General features: G+C 48.6%; 1 protein-coding gene across 1 annotated transcript; it reads left to right on the top strand.

Moving 5' to 3' along the window:
* The first annotated feature begins 10,754 nt into the window (after window positions 1–10,754).
* Window positions 10,755–14,046, top strand: LOC115311409. Its single transcript, XM_029970061.3, has 2 exons — window positions 10,755–10,926; window positions 13,587–14,046. Exons 1-2 carry the CDS (start codon window positions 10,797–10,799, stop codon window positions 14,018–14,020), a joined length of 564 nt encoding a protein of 187 aa, XP_029825921.2. The 5' UTR covers window positions 10,755–10,796; the 3' UTR covers window positions 14,021–14,046.
* Window positions 14,047–16,537: the final 2,491 nt, after the last annotated feature.

The following is a 16,537-nucleotide window of genomic DNA, read 5'->3' as shown; positions in this document are numbered from 1 at the left end:
AATTTACAAGCTTATCTACATTGAAGGCAGCAAATATCTTGCCAGCACTCATGCTACTTCTTTGAAGTATATTGCGTTAACATAATTGACCAACCTTTGATTTTTATTTGTCAGTGCCTCAAGGGAAGCAAGGAGAAGGAGTGGATCCCCACCCCTGCCCGTTTCGGTCTGGATGAACATCGTACCGGCGTGCGGTTGTGTATCACTACTGCGTGGTGCGCATTAAAGACCCCAGGCTAGCAGTTGTACCGCGCTGGCTAGATTACTCTACAGCTGAGACAGCAGACGCCCACTGGGGCAAGCTAACTTCCTACTGTATAAACATACATACACACAAATTTTTTTTTTTTTTTTTTTCAGAAGGAGTGGGATTATGTAGAGAAGCTAGTGGGTTTTTCTATGGGTACGAAGCTGTCGGAAGTAAGGTTAGAATGGAAAAAAGCACCACGAAGCTCCGCCTGGTCCTAAACAGCCACAATAATGAACACGGAATTCAGAAGAATAGTAATACGAAGGACTTACGCAGGCAGCCACACTTTCTGAGTTCGCAATGACATTTGATTATGATCACAAATATTCCTGCTTTGCTCAAGGTGGCCTAGTTTACACACCATATTGGTGATCTTTAGTGCAGCAAGAATATTTTTTCTCAGAATTAAACGTCGTTGTTAACTGAACAAATGTATGCTGTCTGTGTAAGTCCTTCGTGTTTTTATTCTTTTTACTTCTGTGTTCATTATTTCATTTTTTTTAATGATTTAGTCCTTTTGTTTTTGTTTCTTATGTGTTCATTATTTTATTTTTTATTTTTATGAGATTTTAGTTAAAATATGATGCCCTCGTCATTTCCTAGTCCGGGAAACAGTGGTGACCTCGTCGTGTTCAAGGAGCAGTAACGACCTTTTCATCTTGTATAGCTTCCGCGGCGAACAACGGTGTCTGTGTGCGTGTGTGATATGTTAATCACACGGGAATATTTGACGACCGAACGGAAAAAGAAGGCCAGCGAGAAGCGACTGGTGGCTTTGAACATCACACGGTGCAAAGAAGGACTTCAACGACGAGGCTAGCAAGCAAGCCCTTGTCAAAACTGCTGTGCTCGACCGGAGAGTTGAATCAGGACTGTGACTCCGTGAGTAAGAATCAACGACTTTGGAACTTCCGTATAGTTTACAGCTTAATTGTTGCCTTCCGTTTGTTTTATTTTAGTAGGTGTCTGTGTGCTGATACATTTTTAGTTTATTTTAATGGTTGTCTGTGTGATATTACAGTTTTGTTCCTTATAATTTTTTTCTTGAGCAGGGAAGTGCTTGTTTGGAGTTTTCACGCTTTCTTGTATAAACCTTCCTTTGCAAACCATACTCTCGGTCTGCTCTATCGACAACCAATCCCGCCAAAGGGCTGTGACTTTCCGACGTCGAATGATATGTTACAATGTTTTCTAACTAGCGATCGCCTATGTTCTATCTTTGTAGCATACATATTTGTTGAATGACAAATTCCGAACCAGGCCAATAAAGATTGGTCAGTGGACTATTCTGTAGATATATCTACGTGAACACACGTTTGGGGCAGTGTGGGATAGCAGTACGATGTATATTTTGTGGAAACTCATAGAAATGCGTTATATGATCCCATGTCTGGACCTGGAAAGTATGGTAACTGTCCCATGGCAATAATTTTCATGTGATGCCAGAAGGAGCATCACATGAAAATTGCTTTATATGGGGTGGGTACCCTATCTACCAGACCCAAACACGGGATCATATAAAGCAGTCTATATATGGTATATAAGGAATTGGGCAGATATGGATATATAAGGAATTGGACAGATATGGGTATATAAGGAATTGGGCAGACATGGCTATATCCATCCAGATATGGCCTGATTGTGCATATCTGGCCATATCTGCCCAATTCCTTATATATCCATATCTGTATTTTTTAATATAAGTCCAGATATGACATTTCTGTAAGGGATCCAACATGGACGACGGATGGACCGAAGTCACCAACCTCGAGATTCGCCAGCAAGTATAGACCTTTCCAGCGCTGATCACCTTGGCGAAAAATGCTGAGTCACTGAACTGTGGACGCATGCGCAGCGTCTAATGGGCTGCACAACGGTGCAACAGCACATCTTCAGAAGGATATGCACAGCCCAGCACACAAAGATGGCAGCGCACAGAAGGCTAATTTTCAAAAGGCCGATACTGCACGATCATTGCCAAATTGATCGGCGGCATCGACATCAGCCATTTCAACCTCAGCCAACGTTACTAGAACACTCAGTTGGGAAACTGTCCGTTAAAACTTGGGCCACTGGCGCTCGCCGAGCCCGAGCTAAATACGATAACTCCATTACCTTTTAGCGACGACCTTAAACATGAAAGTTGCCTACTTTGGCTACTGCTAGAGTCACTGAATGTTTCCCAGAGTATTGAAACTCTCAGGCTCGGGGTACAAAGAAGGCGGTCCAATCTTTTTTTTTTTTCTTTGATGTGATCACCTTGAGATTTTAGGAAGCATGTCTTTGCGTAAAAACGAACGGAAAAATCTTTTTGTGGGAACTTTTATTGGAGTTTAGTACAAAATGGCAGGCCATGGTGTTTGCAAAAATATCTAGCTTACAAGGTTTCCCGGCACAATTAGTATTGTTTTTATAAAACCATGCCTCACCGGTTATTTCAAGTCGAGCGTCCCGACCTGGGCGCATACTAACCTCGGTATTAAATCGCGGCGCATCCGCTTAAGAAACGAGGGTTGGCATCCCCGAAACCCCTTCCACCTTACATGTTTAGGCGCCAAAATGAAAGCTTAGAGCAAGTATCGAGCAGATACAGCGGGCGCTATCGAATGCGATACTCGTAAACCAATACAAGCAGCCCTGCAGTTCCCCGAGTGGCCGCTGCAGGAGAAATGGGGACGTTGCTATCGCGATTAGCTCTTGTATCGAGTACAGATAGGTGCCACGTTTCGAGAGGAGGTTCTATGGCAGTTTTCCAACTGAGTTGTTCTGGGCAAGCGCCTTTAGAGCGCGCGCCACTAGAACGTCGGCGTTAGAGCGCGCGACACGAGGGAGCTGCGTCACTAGCCTGCTTGACACTAGAGCGCACGCCACGAGAGCGCACGACCAGTTGAGCGCGCGACACGAGAGCGCTCACCACGTGAGTGAACACTGCGAATTGTGGGATGTGACCGCGGCTTCACATACAAAACAAAATTGTGCGACTCATTGAATCGGAGCACTGGTGATTTTTTATTGATTAAATATGCCTTTAATGAAATATAAATAAAAATAAATTAGGTGCGACTCTTTCTAACCAATTGTTTGGCGGCATCGGAGAGTAAGGAGTTAGGGAGTTGGGGTGGGGCGTATAGGTACCATGAATGTCGGCAGTTGGGTGGAGCAACAAGTTTAAGATTTATTCACAGTGCTGTGGTGCGCCTCCCAAATAGGCTATAAATTGTTTACTTTTTGCTATATTTGGTCTATTCTTGACAGTCATTCGAGTTCCGATTGTAGAGATGTTAAAGAAAGGACTAGAACTGCTCCGTACCGTTTGCGTCCATTTTATCTACAAGAACAACTCGATCGCCGGTGCGCCGGCTCGCGAGCCCGCGCTGTAGCCGGGCTCTCCTCTTCTAATATTCAACATCCTCGCCCCGGCGGCGTTGCGGATGGTGTTCCCGCCTCGAGGAGATAGAGGTGCTGAACAGGGCAGCGCAGTTGCGAGAAGTTAGAAAGGCGTAGCGCGCATGCTCGAGTTACGCCGTCCCTGCCCGGGAACGTAGTCGTCACCCGGCCAAGTTTCCATAGCAGAGGAGGTGTGTTGTCGTCCTCTACGATGACCACGTCGCCGATCTGTAGTCGAGGCGGTGATGTTGTGGTGCTGATGTGGGCGGAGCGTAACTGCAGCAGATATTTTTTTCTCCACCGCGTCCAAAGGTGTTCCAACGTCCGCTTCCACACTTGAGCACGGCGGTGAAGGCCCACAGGTGTCGAGCTCAGCGATGTAGGCTCTACTTCCAACGGTAGACTGATAGCGCGTTTTCCTAGGAGGAAGTGCGAAGGTGTCAATGCCTGAAGATCGTCGGGTTCGGAACTTAGATAAGTCAGTGGGCGGGAATTTAAAACGGCTTCAACTTCAAGAAGCACGGTGGTCAGTTCCTCGTATGAGAGACTGTTGCAACCCAGACATCGCTTCAAGCAGTCCTTTACAGAGCGGATGACGCGCTCCCACCATCCTCCCCACCAAGGGGCTCGCTCCACGTTGAAGCGCCATTGAATTCGGAGTCCGCTTGTGTAGTCTTGTACTTCAGGAGACGAGGCGAGGTTGAGGAGTTTCGCGGATTGGTGGAATGTTCGAGCGTTGTCCGAGTAGACTATAGATGGCAGACCTCTGCGAGAGACAAAACGACGAAAGGCGAACAAAAAGGCTTGAGACGTCGTGCGCGAAGTAAGTTCGAGGTGCATGGCTCGGGTGACCGCGCAAGAAAAAACTGCGATGTCGGCCTTCGTATCGACCGCGGTGTTACGAACATATAGGGGTCCACAGAAATCGGTGCCGACGACATTAAACGGACCTGTTTCTGTGATTCGCTCACGCGGGAGAGGAGCCATGGGTGCAGTTTCTGGTACGAGCCTCCGGCGCTTGCGTGGTAAGCAGGTGTGCAAGACCCTTTTGACGGTCTGCCGTCCCCTCGGTACCCAAAATCTTTCCCGTACCTCAGTCAGGGTATCTTGTATTCCATCATGAAGCAGTCGGTTGTGTGCGTCCAACACTAATAGGTGTGTAAATCTGTGCTTGGGCGGTAACAAATAAGGGTGCTTCAAATCTTGTGATGCATTCAGCTCCTGTAGGCGGCCTCCAACACGCATTGTACCTTGTGGTCCGATGAACGGAAGTAGACGACGGATGCCTGAGCTGGAAGGCAGGGGTCGATTCTCTTGTAACGCTGCGACTTCAAGTGGAAAGGCTTCGATTTGGACGACGCGAATCCAGTAAGTCTCAGCAGATATCAGTTCTGTCGAAGTTAAGGGTCCCGAGACAGAAATACGACTGGGCGACGCATTGTTCCTGAAGCGCCGAATCCACGCAGTGAGACGGATGACGCGAGATAGCGATCCGTAGTTAGACAACTCGAGTAACGGGCTCGTGTTGTTTGACGTCGTGACCGGTGCGATCGTGCTCGACGATGCTACCGTCTCTGGAAGAATGGTGAGTTGGTTGCGAGTTTCTTCGACGGGCCAATCTGTCGGCGACTGGGTTAACCAGAGGGATCCATTCCACCATTTCTGACTTTTGAGTAAAAAGGTAGCTGATACCCCTCGTGTGAGTAGATCTGCGGGGTTATCGTGACTCGGGCAGTGGGACCAAGGGAATCCTTCGGTGAGACGCTGGATTTCGGTCACGCGGTTGCGGACGAACTGTTGCCATCTTGCTGCGTCACCGGCGATCCAGCATAAAGCAATCTCGGAGTCCGTCCGAAATTGGACTTGCAGGTGGGCAATTCTTGTTGTCTTCTTTACGTAGTCGAAGAGGCGAGCTCCTAACAAGCAAGCTAACAATTCCAAGCGGGGTAGCGTCACTGGTTTAATGGGCGCGATGCGGGAGCGGCTGATTAGGATGTTTGTCGTGAACGAGCCCTGCTTGACGGGTGTTCGCAGATAGATTGCTGCACCGTAAGCGCGGGGGCTAGCATCGACAAAGATGTGCATCTCCACCGGCGTATCTCTCTCGATTGCTAAGGGTAGGGCGTTTCGTAGTAGACGAAGAGAGGAGAGCGACGGAAGCTCGGAATACCAAGATTCCCATTCCCCTTGTTCCTTGGGGGTAAGGACCTTGTCCCATGCGTGGTTGATAATCCAAAGTGTTTGAAACAGAAGTCGTGCACGGATCACGAATGGCGCGAGGTATCCTAGGGGATCGAAAATTCGTGAAAATGCCTGAAGGAGTGTGCGTTTTGTCGCTCGATGCGGTGGGAAGGAGGCTCCATTTGTGCTGATAAGGACGTCGTCAGCTGTGCGGTCCCATTCCAGACCTAGCACCTTTATCGTGTCTGTTTCCGTTGTCGCATTGTCGTACGAAACACCATCCTGCAGGAACAAACTCTGGAGGCGAGAAGAATTCGATGACCACTTACAGAGTTTCATCCCAGCCTTCGCCAGGATGGACGTGGCATCGCGGTAAATGTGAAGGGCCTCCGTTTCTGACGCAGCACCCACAACGAGGTCGTCGACGTAGAATGAGTTCTGTAGCTCGGAAACGACTGAGGAATAGTGATTCTTTATTGATTCAAGGTGATAACGGAGCGTTGCTGCCAGAAGGAACGGACTCGATGACGCTCCAAATGGAACACGAGTCATCCGCCATTCGACAATGGGAGGTGGAAGCCCATCTTCTGGTGGCAAGTGTTCGATCCAAAGAAATCTAAGGGCGTCACGGTCTTGTGCTCGGATGCCGATTTGAAGAAAGGCCTTGTGAATGTCAGCGGTCAGGATGACTGGACTGCTGCGGAACGTGAGGAGGAGTTGTACCAGGTCCGTGTCCAGTTTGGGGCCCTTGTCCAGAACACTATTCAATGACGGCATGTTCGGAGCGTGGGACGAAGCGTCAAAGACTACGCGAAGCTTAGTTGTGACTGCCCCCTTGCGCACCACGGCGTGATGGGGTAAGTAGTATACACTTTCAGAAGGAGTGGAAGAGGCTGGAATTCGCTCAGCGTGCCCTTCGCGAAAATACTGTCGGATAGCGTCGTCGTACTGTATAAGAAGTTCTGGATTGTGCTGAAATCGCCGAAGTTGAGCATGTAATCGAGTGACAGCTGTCAGGCGATTGTTGTCACTGATACCAAGTTCTGGGTGCTTGAACATCAGAGGTACTTCATAGCGGTCCCCCTTTTTAATGATCTGTTCTCTGAATTGAAGCAACGCTGGGTGAGTTGCCGGGTCAGTGGAGGGAAGGTCAGAGATTCCGATTGCATCCAGTCGCCACATCTCGGATGGATCAAGAAACGGTCCGGTGTTCGCTATTTCGTAGCTGATTAATGAAAGGGCTGTTGTGTTACTCCGGCAATCAGTTGAGCAATTGTAGCGACCTTGTACCATCCACCCAAAAAGGGTATGGACTGCTGTCAGTTGTTCGGTTAGACGACGGATTTGTCCAGTTACTACCTTCCAGTAGAGGTCGGAGCCGACAAGTACGCTTATCTCTGTGTCGGCCTGTAAACTCGGGTGAGCGACGTCAGCCACAATCAGCCCTTCGGAATGTAGCTGATTCAAGATATCAATGTCGAGGCGAGGTGTTCGTACGGTACAGAGGTCGGGTACTTCGAGCGCCTCCATGGTAACCTTGCTCGTACTGTACTGACTCTGTAGCGTCAAGCTCACACGGCGGCAACGATAATTTGTCGGGTGTCTAGTGTTTCCGAATGTGTAGACTGTGAGCTCTTCGGTACCGAGGACTTCGCATTGAAGCCTCTCGGCGGTGTCTCGCTTTCTTGGACTCAACCGCTTCACCGACTTGAATTACTTCGGAAGGCGGAATGTAGCCCTCATTGCCAGTGACGCCTGGCTTGACTCCTGAGCCAACCACACAGTTCCAGAACCTTGGTTTTCGGTGAGCTCAGCTTTCAACTTGCATCAAGAGTCAAGGCGATGACACCGGCTCTGCTCAGACCCCGTCCATCTTGGGGACGACGACAACGACCATTAAGTTTCCCGAGTTCTGGTCGGCCGACTCTGAACTATGGTTTCTGACGACAGAATCCATTTTCCGAAAGCATAGAATTACGTCGTCCTCGACGAAGTTCGATTACGTGGTTTCGGCTCTTCCGCAAGCAACAGCGGCCATGGTACGGGATATACTGCGCTCACCTCCAGACGATCAACCTTACGAGAAACTACGAGTCGGGACACAACCTGGGAATCCTCACGACAGTGGCTTCCGCAGAGACGTAAACGCTCGTCACCTCCGCCTCCTCACTAGGGGGGGAGTACTTGTAGTGACCGCTTACGAAGAGAAGAAAGAGGAGCGGTCACGGGACTCGAAGCAGCGAGACCACATTCAGAACGGCGTAAGCCAAACTGTAGATATGTAAAAAAAAATACGTGATGTAGAGGCACGCACCTCTACACGATCTATTTAGGGGCTATTTAGATGTCCCTCACATATTTTTATATAGTATTGTGACGTCCATGACCGTAATGAAGAAAGCTCACCGCTAAAAAACTATCAGTAAGGAACTCGTCAAAGGAAAGCTGAGCGCATTTTTATCGGATACAGAGCTTTCCAACCTTTTGACGGATACAGAAAAACCTCCATATTGTCATTTTTGACAATATGAATGGTTTGCGTATGACAATTGGCACGAGAACTACTTTCCCGAAATTCATCTTAAAAACCCCAAAATACGGGGAAGAATTTTCCATGTTGCTTCTTTCCTTTTGAACGTTTTAGAATAATTGAAAACAAAAATTTGTGAAGGCTGTCATGAACGTTATTGATTCAAATCAAAGAAATAATAAAGCTAGGTTAGCAGCAATGCTTTTTTCTGCAGAAATAGACGCTACAAATATTCCTTTTTTTTCTGCTGTCAGCTTTTTGCAATCCTTCTTGGTTTGGCACGAACAAAATTTCTTCGACTCATTTCACAATGTTCTTTCTGAATGCCGCGGCATAAATCCCCGCCTATTTCACGTAAAACATGGGATGTCCGAACAAGTGGTCAGTCGGGTCGGGCCACTTGCGCTGGACTGGTTGTGCGCTCTCGTGACGGGCGCTCTAATAGCGAGTTTTAGTACACCGTGTTTCCCCGTCCGCTAAACCCCTCCGCTACCCGGAACTCTACAGCCAAGGCCATCGGCGCGCAGGCGCACTTTCGGTCCCTTCGTAGAGAAGGGTTAGCGGAGGGGGAAACACGCTCTATTAAAACTCCCTAATGACACGCGAACTAATAGCGAGTTTTAGTAGACTGTGTTTCCCCGTCCACTAAGCCCCTCCGCTACACGGAACTCTACAGCCAAGGCCATCGGCGCGCAGGTGCAGTTTCGGTTTCTTCGTAGCGGAGGGAGAAACACGCTCTACTAAAACTCACTAATGACACGCGAACTAATAGCGAGTTTTAGTAGACTGTGTTTCCCCGTCCACTAAGTTCCTCCGCTACCCGGAACGCTACAGCCAAGGCTATCGGCGCGCAGGACAGTGGCAGTTTCTACGAAGCAAAGGGTTAGCGGAGGGGGAAACTCAGTCTCTTCGTCTCACCTTAGTATGGACTGTTAGCTGCGCGTGCTAAAAGCGCGAGCTAGTTGCTTCGAATTCAGCCTCGGCGGCTGAACGAGCGCTCGTGCAGCGAGTGCTCCAGTAAAGGCAGTCAAGGCCTGCCGCTCGCGCTAGCACAACATTCGCGGTTAGTCCATGCTAAGGGGAGACGAAGTATTATACCCCTGTCAGACGGGCTAGTTTAGTGTCACTACAAGCGAGTGCACTTTAACCCGTCGAAACACACTCCAAGTGTGTTGGTGCTACACGGGAAAACTTACCCCCGAATTCATAGATGTAACTTAACTTGAAGCCGCGCCTCGACTTGCTGAAGACCGCCTCAAGACCCGCCTTGACTTGAACGCGCTCAAGTTGGCTTTTTCATTTCATAGACCCACCGGCGCACTTCCTTCGTCAAGTCCGGTTGAAGTCACGGCCAGTCGCGGGACTCCACCTCTGGGAGCGAGAGTATCGTGCTCTTTTACACTTAAAATGTGTTGTATATTTGGAAAACAAATTATTTAGTAAAGCTTTTTTTGTTACACTTGTTTAGCACTCAGAAATTGCCAAATCCATTATCATAAATGTTTTAAAAACGAAAGTTGCACGCGCATTTTAGAGAAAACGATGTTTTCATCTGGCAACGTCCGCACCGCGCGAGCGCAGGTGGGACTCGCGAGCGTGCTTCAAGCCGATCGCCGTCGTCGCTCTCATCTTTTCTGTTTGAGATTTCCCCAACCTCTCAATGGCAACTAACAAAAAATCCGCGCCGCGCTTTACTCTCGATGAGAAGCATATTCTAATTGGGCTTGTGCAGAAGCATAAAACTGTATTAGAATGTAAAAAAACCGACATTTCGTCAGCAACTCTGAAGGCGGAAACGTGGGAGCGACTCAGCACTGAGTATAACTGCATGCCTGGCGTGAGTCCACAAGACTCTAAACAGCTAAAAAAATGTTGGGGAAATCTCAAACAGAAGTGGAAAGAAGAAGAATCAGAACAGAAGAGAAAGATTCACAAGACAGGTGAGTAACCGAGTTACTTTAAGCAATCGAAGCACTTCAACGAGTGCGATTCGCGGCTGCCTTTTCGCCAGCTTGTGTCATTTCGTATTGTCAGAGCTTCCCCATCAATATTTATGTTGAGAAGTTAGATCAACGAGTATGGCAAGACCGTAACATACGCACAGTGTGACGAGCGCAGTTGAGTTTTTGATTGTCTTCATAGCTATGTCTGCTCAGTTTTATCTTAATCTTTTACAAATAACACGTTGTGGAGTGTGTGGGGAACGATTGTTTTGTCTGTGCAGTGGCATAACTTTATTTTCGTGACGATTCAGTCGTTGTCTTTAGGTTTTTACATAACAAGTAAACATGCTAGTATTCCCTTACCTTGTCTTTGTATGGAATTAGGTGCGCGTTATCCGTGATTTTATCCAGTGCCTTGACATATATAAAACTGCCATTAGGAGGGGGATGCCCCCCTGCCCCCGTGAGTGCCATCTCACTGCTTGTCGGGGCATTGGCGGGGCACATGGCCGCTCGCCTCCCCAACGAGGACGACTGCGATGGGGCATCCTACCTGCCCCCTGTCCAGAGCGAGCCGGTGGTGCGGCTGCTTCAGCCAATGATCGACGGCGAGGAAGAGCATTACGACTACATGGGTACAGTGTTACATGCATAATGCGTCTGTGCAAGTTGCAACACATTGGTACAGATTTGTGACCGTCAGACTTGTATCTTCACGTGCGACTTACGTGCAAGTTGTGTGCGGTGCATTCTGGGTGCATCACCATCTTTGGGTCCCTGACAGCAGACAATCGCGGCCGCGCGGACATGAACATGAACGATAAGATTTCCACAAAACCTCGCCCGTCGCTGCTGGTTATCGTAACATGCGTCGGTTGCATTTGGTTTTGACAGACCGAGCGACAGCGGTGTTGTGTCGCATCTTTTGGAATCAACAAGAAAAGAGCCGTATGAGAGCGGAAGGGGAGTTTGATTCTTTTTGCCCAAACTGTGGCAACCAAAGGGTGGCAAAAAGAAACTTGTGAGTGGAGATTTGTTACAGTGCCGTTTTTCCGCTGCTCCTGAGATAAGCTCACATTCGAGTTTCTTGAACATGTTTCTTTGTTGCTATTGAAATTTCACAACTAAGCCTAAGGTATGAACCACATATTGCCGCACGCAGGGCTGAGAAAGCGACGCTCAGTCACGGACCTCTAGAAAGTTCTTGTTTATTCTTGTTCTAGACGTAACTTCTATCATTTATTCCTGCTTTTGTTCTCCCTTGGACAGCGCCCGGCTTGCATAAGCGATTACTCTCTCTGCTCCTTCTTGTCGCTGAACGAGTACCGCACCGAGGCCAGTATTGCTGGCGTCCATATGGATTTCTGTCTCCGCCGACTGATCAAAATGCCCGAGGATAGGGGGTGACTGGAGCTTTCGCTTGAGTTTGCCGAACGCTGAATCGGCGTCCACACTCAAACTCTGTCTCCGGGCTGGAAGTGGACGTCGCGGCGACGAAGATTGTACCGGCGAGCGTCGACACTATGTTGATCGTGGATTCGAAGGCGGGCTAGTTGGCGGGCCTCTTCGGCTCTCTGACTGACCGCATGGGCATCGTCGCATCCGGCATCCACTGGCTCATGGGGCAGCATCGCGTCCAGCATGGTCGCCACTTTTCTGTCATGCACCAGCTCGAATGGTGTAAACCCGGTTGTTTCTTGAACTGCAGTATTGTAGGCGAACGTGACGTAGGGTAATACCTCGTCCCACGTCCTGTGTTCTACGTCGACGTACATGGAGATCATGTCGGCGATCGTCTTGTTGAGGTGCTCCGTTAGCCCGTTGGTCTGCGGATGGTATGCGGTGGTCCGGCGATGGCTGGTGTGGCTGAGCCGAAGGATCTCTTGCGTGAGCTTAGCCAAGAACGATGACCCTCGGTCCGTGACCGAGCGTTGCTTTATCAGCCCTGCGCGCGGCAGTATAAGCAATTCTTCCAGGCAAAGCGACCAAACTGGACCCCCTGTCACTCGTTTCATCGAGACCACATGCAAGCGACGCACGTCACGATGAGCTGCAGCGACGGGCGGCTGCCGAAGTTTTGTGCAAATCTTGCTGTTCATGTCCGACGAAAGCAAATGGGGCCCACACTTACTCGAGATGAAGTGCCTTGAGCACACTCGGTACTTGTCGGCGTTTACGTCGAGGTATTTCCGGTTGACGCGTGCAAGCCATTTGCGGTGCCTTCTTACAGAGAGCGACCAGACTTTCTCGCACTCGAGTCTTCAAACTCTCGAAGTCTTGAAGAAATGGGAGTCCCCAAGCTTGCTCTCTTCTTTTTTCTTCTTCAACTGCAACTTGCTTCGGCAGTCGATCATTACGAACAACACCATACTGGCGCTGAAAATTCTGGTGTCAACAAAACCAGAGAAAAGTGAGTTTTCATAGGTTATTTACGCTGTCCCGCAACGTTCTCCGCAACCCGCTATGAGATCTGGGACTCTGCAGGCAAGGCTAGCGCCGCTCAGGTGCAGTTCTGGCGTCCTTGTTTCGGAGAGCGGAGGTGGGAAAATGGTTTACGAAAACTCTCTAAAGATTCGTGGTGTAGTGCGGCTGATCCTGGTGTGGCCACGCGACTGTCTGCTGTCAGGGAATCCAAAGATGGTGATATACCCAGAATGCACCGCACACAACTTGCACGTAAGCCGCAAGTGAATAGCCTCTATACTTATAAAGCTATGAAATGTGTATCAAAACATTTGCACTTTCAAAATACACTTGAGCTGCAGACAAAGTCACGCTAGGAGAGGGCCATGGCATCTTTCCTAGTGTAATGTTACATAATAGCTTGACCAAATAGACTGCTTCCATAAAACCATGCACGCAACACTGCATGTTTTGGTTTAAATTCCTGTATTCACTAAGTCGGACATATATAAAGTGTGGACCATGTGAAGCCTGGTTCAGAGTTGCGTTCAAAGCGACTGGAATGACAGAACAGAGACTCACTGAGACAATTGTTTGCTACACTTCCAGTGTGACAACCAGTACAATTAATAACATTATCAAGCCATCACAGGTTCTGGTTGCCTCATCTCTGTCATTAGAGTAACTTTTGTTACTTTGCATGCAAGTGACTTGAACAATGAACATTAAGCAGAAAAATTAACACCAGAATAGAGACATGCAGTGGAGTGAAATATGGCTGATTGCCGTAATCAACAATTGAGCTCACTACATAATTTCTGGTATGTAAATTGTATGCAACGTGCTGCATATAATTCCTCAACCAGATATCTGCTCACCCTTTTTATTTCAGATGCCCACAATCGACCTACAAGCCCAAGCCCCCTCAGCGAGCCGGAGGTCACATCAGCAGCTTGCACAAGCGCCAGTGTTGTAGACACGGGAGCAGCTCAAAGCAATGGGCACTCTCGAGCTCATGCTATCCAGCCGCCTGCAGCCGCCGCCGCTAGGTACAGCATTGATGGAACTGACGCCTCAAGCCACGCCGCCACTAGGCTACCCAAAGGCAGGATGGCGGTCCTAGAGAATAGCTTAGCCAAAGAAAATGAGGTGAGAGAAACCTTACTGCGAGAGGAGCACGCACTCCGCCTCCGTCTCATGAAGGAAGACCACGATGACAAACTGCAGAAAAGGGCAACGGAGCACAGCTTGGAAATGGAAATAAAGCGAGCCAAAAAAGAACTCGTACTTCTGAAGCTCGAGCAGCTCAAGCAAGCTGAAAAATAAAGAGGGTGCTCAAATTTAACCTGGAACTTTAAAAGGTGGTTTAATTTCTTTCATAGAACTTGCAAGAGGAAAGCTAGGGCTATATCACATGACTCGCTCAGATGAAGGTAACATCAAATATACGTGAAAGGACCACCACAGAATTTCCCACCATCATTGCTTAAAGGGGCCCTGCAAGGACTTTTTACTGCTTTTTAATTTGCACCGAACCTGAGCGCACTGAACATAGTAACTTAGTGAAACCTTTCTTTTCGCGAAATTCGCTTTATTTTAAAAGTTATAGGCAATTTAGAATTACAAAAACAAGCAAAAAATAACCTCCTTCATGACGTCGTAGGTCCTGGCTTGAGTGGCCGTGAACTAGAGGAGGAATAGTGAGCTCATCGAGCGCTCACGGCCGCCGCACTCCGTGTCGACGGCGCCAGAGGACTCCACTAAAGCATGTTCTGGATAGGCTGTATGCAGCGGGCAGCCAAAGCGGCTTTCATTTCGTTTGCTGCGCTATTAAACACTAATACCCTTGTTACACGGGCACACTTAACTGCAGTTACGCTGAGCCACAGATAGCGCACAATACTTGCGGACAACATTCTGCGTTAATGCAGTCAAAGCTATGGGCGAACGTGCGCTTGAGCATGTTGAGCATTTATCGAAGCAGGGCGCGCGCGCTCTTCACTTCTTCTGAAATAGCTGTCAGAGAGTATAGTGCAGTATCTGTGGTGCCGCGCAACAGCAGTTAAGCTGAGTTAACCGCGGTTAAGTGTGCCCGTGTAACAGGGGTATAATTCTGCATGACATTTCATTGGCCACAAACGACAGCAAACACGGGGTAAAGATCAGTTCAGAATGGGAGCCCACTTCGCGCTGCCATACCGCGAAACGGCCAAACCGCAAGACAAAGCCTCTCGCGGAAGGCCTTCAGAACGCTCGGAGCCGGTCGGATCCTCCTGTCCATACGACTGCAGCGCCACCGCGTATATCCGGGATTTTTCCGTGTCGGCGCCTTATCCCACTACTCTTTTCTAGTATGCGCCGCCTTTTCCACCGCTTGGCGGTGGGTATGTTGACGGGTCATTTCTTGTTTCCGTACTTTATAAACTGCATTTCTTTCTTTTTTTCATCTATAATAGTGAACAAAAACTACTTTTATAAATAACTGAAACGGTTCGCACCACTTATATTTTGTATTTTGACCAAAAAGAAGTTTTTAGTGGCTCTGACCAGTAGTAAGCCCAGGACCAAAGACGTCACATTTTGCGCGCTTTCGGTACCGTGGGTCGCCCTCGTCGGTGGAGGAGGTTTCCGTGTCGTCCGGTCAAAATATGGCGCACTGATATTTAACTACTCCTTCCGTGCCCGCTGGCTTGCCCGAACCCCAAGAGACGTTGAAACCGCATAAAAGGTAGATGCTTTAATATGATTGCAAGGCCCCTTTAAAGGGGCACTAAGGAGGATTCTGTGATCGTCTGTTCTTGGTCATAACTGATTCTATCGGCCCTAAAGCATTGTAAAAATCCAAAAATTACAATCACGCAACACTGATTTCTTTATTAAAAACACAATGAAAGGTCGGGACACAGCCCTTTCCGAGCGAATCTTTCCGCTCGGGCAAGGCTAACACCAGCAGCGGTGTGAGTGCGGCGATGATGGGCGCTCGTCGGCCAATTGCAAACCCCCTCTCCAGGAGAGGCGGCTTATTGGCCGACGAGTGCCCATCGTCACTGTGCTTGCACTGCTGATGGGGTATGCCCCGCCTTTCCCGAGCAGAAAAATACGCTCAGTAAGAGGTGTGTCCTGGCCTTCCATCACGTTTTTAATAAGGAAATTGGCATCACGTGATTGTAATTTTTGGAATTTTAGGATGCTTAGGGCCCGTGGAATCCATTAGGACCAAGAACAGACGATCGCTGAATCCCCTTTAGTGCCTCTTCAAATCTTGAGCTTGCACGTGCAACAGAAACACTACTGAAGCCAGTACCCATGACCTAGGAGCAAGATGTCAGTCAATCCTTGGATGATCTAAAGAGGACTGAATTCACTCAGAAAGAGTTCTCATACATACCCATGCCTTCTAGAACACTCGAAGGTAAATATATTCCCAGCGTTACTTAAGGCCGGGGCTATGTCGCAGTGCACAGCGATTCGTCTAAGATTTTCCATACTGCCAAGTGAGGAAGCGCCCGCCTCGGTTTTCTATGTGTTTATTTCTATTGTTGCCTTCACCTGAACGGTCATTTCAAAGAATTTAGATTTATCTTATAGGACCACTGCATTCCTCGACGTCAGAAAATCACTGGGTCGTCGTGGCAATTGATCATATGGCCAGCCACGTCGAGAGATCCGCACTGCCAGCTGCCACTGCTCCGGAGGTTTCAGATTTTTGACTCGGCATTATTATGCCATAGAGCTCCACAACAATTGATGAGCCACTGTGGTGTCTTAATTTGATCAACACGTGTACAAGAACTTCTGCAGGCCTGTAATGTTGTTTACCGCACCATCACAGCTTCGGCCCAG

Source organism: Ixodes scapularis, unplaced genomic scaffold (genome assembly GCF_016920785.2).
Source record: "Ixodes scapularis isolate PalLabHiFi unplaced genomic scaffold, ASM1692078v2 PGA_scaffold3__209_contigs__length_174095766, whole genome shotgun sequence".
Lineage (NCBI taxonomy): Eukaryota > Metazoa > Arthropoda > Arachnida > Ixodida > Ixodidae > Ixodes > Ixodes scapularis.
The sequence above is the reverse complement of the archived record's forward strand: the minus strand, read 5'-3'. Positions and strand labels throughout refer to the sequence as shown.

Coding starts and splice junctions, on each gene's coding strand:
- LOC115311409 (XM_029970061.3), top strand. CDS start 10,797: ATGGCCGCTCGCCTCCCCAACGAGGACGACTGCGATGGGGCATCCTAC. Junction 10,927..13,586: donor AGAGCATTACGACTACATGG/GTACAGTGTTAC, acceptor TTTTTATTTCAG/ATGCCCACAATCGACCTACA.